Raw genomic sequence first — 2,918 nt, 5'->3', positions numbered from 1 at the left:
TTTTACTAAATGCTAGATAAGCTTGTACAAGAGAGTAAACAAACCGACACGCCGTTCGTGTACAATAGTGTATGACTTGTAACTACATTATACACTTATAAGGCAGTAGATGTGCCGTATGTGATGTGTAAGGGAGCGTAATTCCTTGAATAAGTGCGCTGTATCTGCGCTCTTTCCATATATGGTAAGCCATAGGCCATACTTTCACTGAATTTCATCTCCCTTCAGTGAAATTGAAGCAAAAATAGTCCGAAGTCAACTTATACCCCCTCTAACAAATTCGTCCATCATTTGTTCAGCATCGCTGTTGTAGAAAGTCGCATAATTTTGTAAAATTTGTTTGAAAACAAGTCCAAAATAACATCTCAAAATGTGTGAAGACGATGTTGCTGCGCTTGTTGTCGACAACGGATCCGGAATGGTCAAAGCTGGATTCGCTGGTAAGTTTTGCCAGACTTTCTCCGGAGACTTTAATTTTTTGCATCGACGGGGGATAAAAACGGGAAGATTGTGGAAAATTTTACCGAGGAAAGAACTGCAAACGGATGATAGAAGCCGAAATGGGGGGGGGGGGGGGGTTGGATAGATTGCTCAAGCATATAATTAGAAGCAAGCTGATGAAACGTTTCATATTTTCCTGTATAATTTTAAACGGAAAAGCAAGCGTAAAAAGCTGCTGCATTACATGATTACTTTGTCTAAACCATCTCAACCCCCCCCCCCCCCCCCGCCCAGCGCCTCTCCTTTCTTCCTAGCAACAAACGTGAAGTAACCAGGTTAGAAACGAAAACAAACATTTGTGGAAAGTTGTCATTGTTCGTTTGTAGGTGACGATGCCCCCCGAGCCGTGTTCCCCTCGATCGTGGGCCGACCCAGGCACCAGGGAGTAATGGTGGGCATGGGCCAGAAGGACTCCTACGTCGGAGACGAAGCCCAGAGCAAGAGAGGTATCCTGACCCTGAAATACCCGATCGAACACGGAATCGTTACCAACTGGGACGACATGGAAAAGATCTGGCATCACACTTTCTACAACGAGCTCCGAGTTGCACCCGAGGAGCACCCTGTGTTGCTGACTGAGGCCCCCCTGAACCCTAAAGCTAACCGAGAGAAAATGACACAGATCATGTTCGAGACCTTCAACAGTCCAGCCATGTACGTTGCGATCCAGGCTGTGCTTTCGCTGTATGCTTCTGGACGTACGACTGGAATCGTGATGGACTCTGGCGATGGTGTGTCACACACTGTGCCCATCTACGAGGGTTACGCTCTGCCTCACGCCATCATCAGATTGGATCTCGCTGGCCGAGATTTGACTGGTAAGTTTCAATCTTGGCTACTTGACAATTTTTGGACTATAAATAAAGCCCTTTCTCATTCCTGTTTCTGGGCTCAGAAATCTAGGTCCTAGGCAAACTTGACCCTACGAGGGTGTCAATTGGAGATCTGGAAAATTTTGAATTTACAAGCGACAAACTTCGGTTGTGCGGTCAATCTTTGGGTCAGTCTTTGAAACCAAGCAACTCGGAGGACCTTGAACTATGAAACCAGGGTGGAAGTATTCAAAATCTAAAGGTAGACGAGTGTATTTTAAAAATAGGAATCGGGAGGTCGGTTATAAATCCGCAAGTTGCTAACTTCTCTTGGACTGTTGTGATTCCGATTTAAAAATCAATTTGTTTTTAAGACTACCTGATGAAGATCTTGACCGAGAGAGGATACAGCTTCACAACCACTGCAGAGAGGGAAATTGTGCGAGACATCAAGGAAAAGCTCTGCTATGTTGCTCTCGACTTCGAACAGGAGATGCAGACCGCAGCATCCAGCTCGAGCCTCGAGAAGTCTTACGAACTTCCCGACGGACAGGTCATCACCATCGGAAACGAGCGATTCCGATGCCCTGAGACCCTGTTCCAACCAGCCTTCATCGGCATGGAATCTGCTGGAGTCCACGAGACCACTTACAACTCCATCATGAAGTGCGACGTTGACATCCGAAAGGATCTCTACGCCAACACCGTGCTCTCGGGAGGTACCACCATGTTCCCCGGAATCGCCGATAGGATGCAAAAAGAAATTTCGGCTTTGGCTCCCCCAACCATGAAGATCAAGATCATCGCTCCTCCAGAGAGGAAATACTCAGTCTGGATCGGTGGATCTATCCTGGCATCTTTGTCTACATTCCAGCAGATGTGGATTTCGAAGCAAGAGTATGACGAGTCTGGACCTACTATCGTCCACCGAAAGTGCTTCTAAGCTCTTTTGAAAAACTCAAACGCAATGCAACAAATGATTGGAAGCAGAACTTATTTCATTTCTCCTTAGTTGCTCATTCCCTTTTGAAACTGACTGAAAATACAATTCGTGCATTTCTTCGTAAAAGCAGCTACATGATAATCATATTTTGAATTGAATTGCTCCTTGCAGGAAGTTGTAAACAAACAAATAGCAGCCCCTGGATTTTGCTTGAATTTACAGGGAGTTGATTTTTGCAAATATTGCCTCTTGAAATACTATGAAAAGAGTTGATCTGAACTTTGTACTGAATCTAAACTTGTTTCTTTTTCTCATCTTCTCATCTCGGCTTAGAATTTATTTGAATAGGGTTTATTTTTGCTAATTTATTGTCAGGAAAACTCATTTTAAACCTTGCACTAGGTCACCTGGAAAAGTCAGCATTAAATGGTCGATATGAATTCTTATCTGATTGACCTTTTAACAACTTTTGCAGCAGGTCGGAGCTATTCAGTTACTGCTCACGCACTCAAATTGTTTAAAAAACGGGAGTATGAAGGCAGTAAAGCCGATTTTAATGGTCCGCCTAGGATATGAAAAATTAAACTGCTTTAACTGTGCCCACCGTCTTGGCCGACCGGACGTCTAGCGGACAAACACCAAAAAAAAATTGCCTACAAACG

At 44.4% G+C, this 2,918-nt stretch overlaps 1 protein-coding gene across 1 annotated transcript; it reads left to right on the top strand.

Annotated features, from left to right (window-relative positions):
• The first annotated feature begins 256 nt into the window (after positions 1–256).
• On the top strand, positions 257–2,640 carry LOC142334643 (actin, non-muscle 6.2). Its single transcript, XM_075382844.1, has 3 exons — positions 257–440; positions 828–1,319; positions 1,688–2,640. Exons 1-3 carry the CDS (start codon positions 371–373, stop codon positions 2,254–2,256), a joined length of 1,131 nt encoding a protein of 376 aa, XP_075238959.1. The 5' UTR covers positions 257–370; the 3' UTR covers positions 2,257–2,640.
• Positions 2,641–2,918: the final 278 nt, after the last annotated feature.

This window comes from Convolutriloba macropyga, chromosome 1 (genome assembly GCF_964194025.1).
Source record: "Convolutriloba macropyga chromosome 1, txConMacr16.3, whole genome shotgun sequence".
Lineage (NCBI taxonomy): Eukaryota > Metazoa > Xenacoelomorpha > Acoela > Convolutidae > Convolutriloba > Convolutriloba macropyga.
The sequence above is the reverse complement of the archived record's forward strand: the minus strand, read 5'-3'. Positions and strand labels throughout refer to the sequence as shown.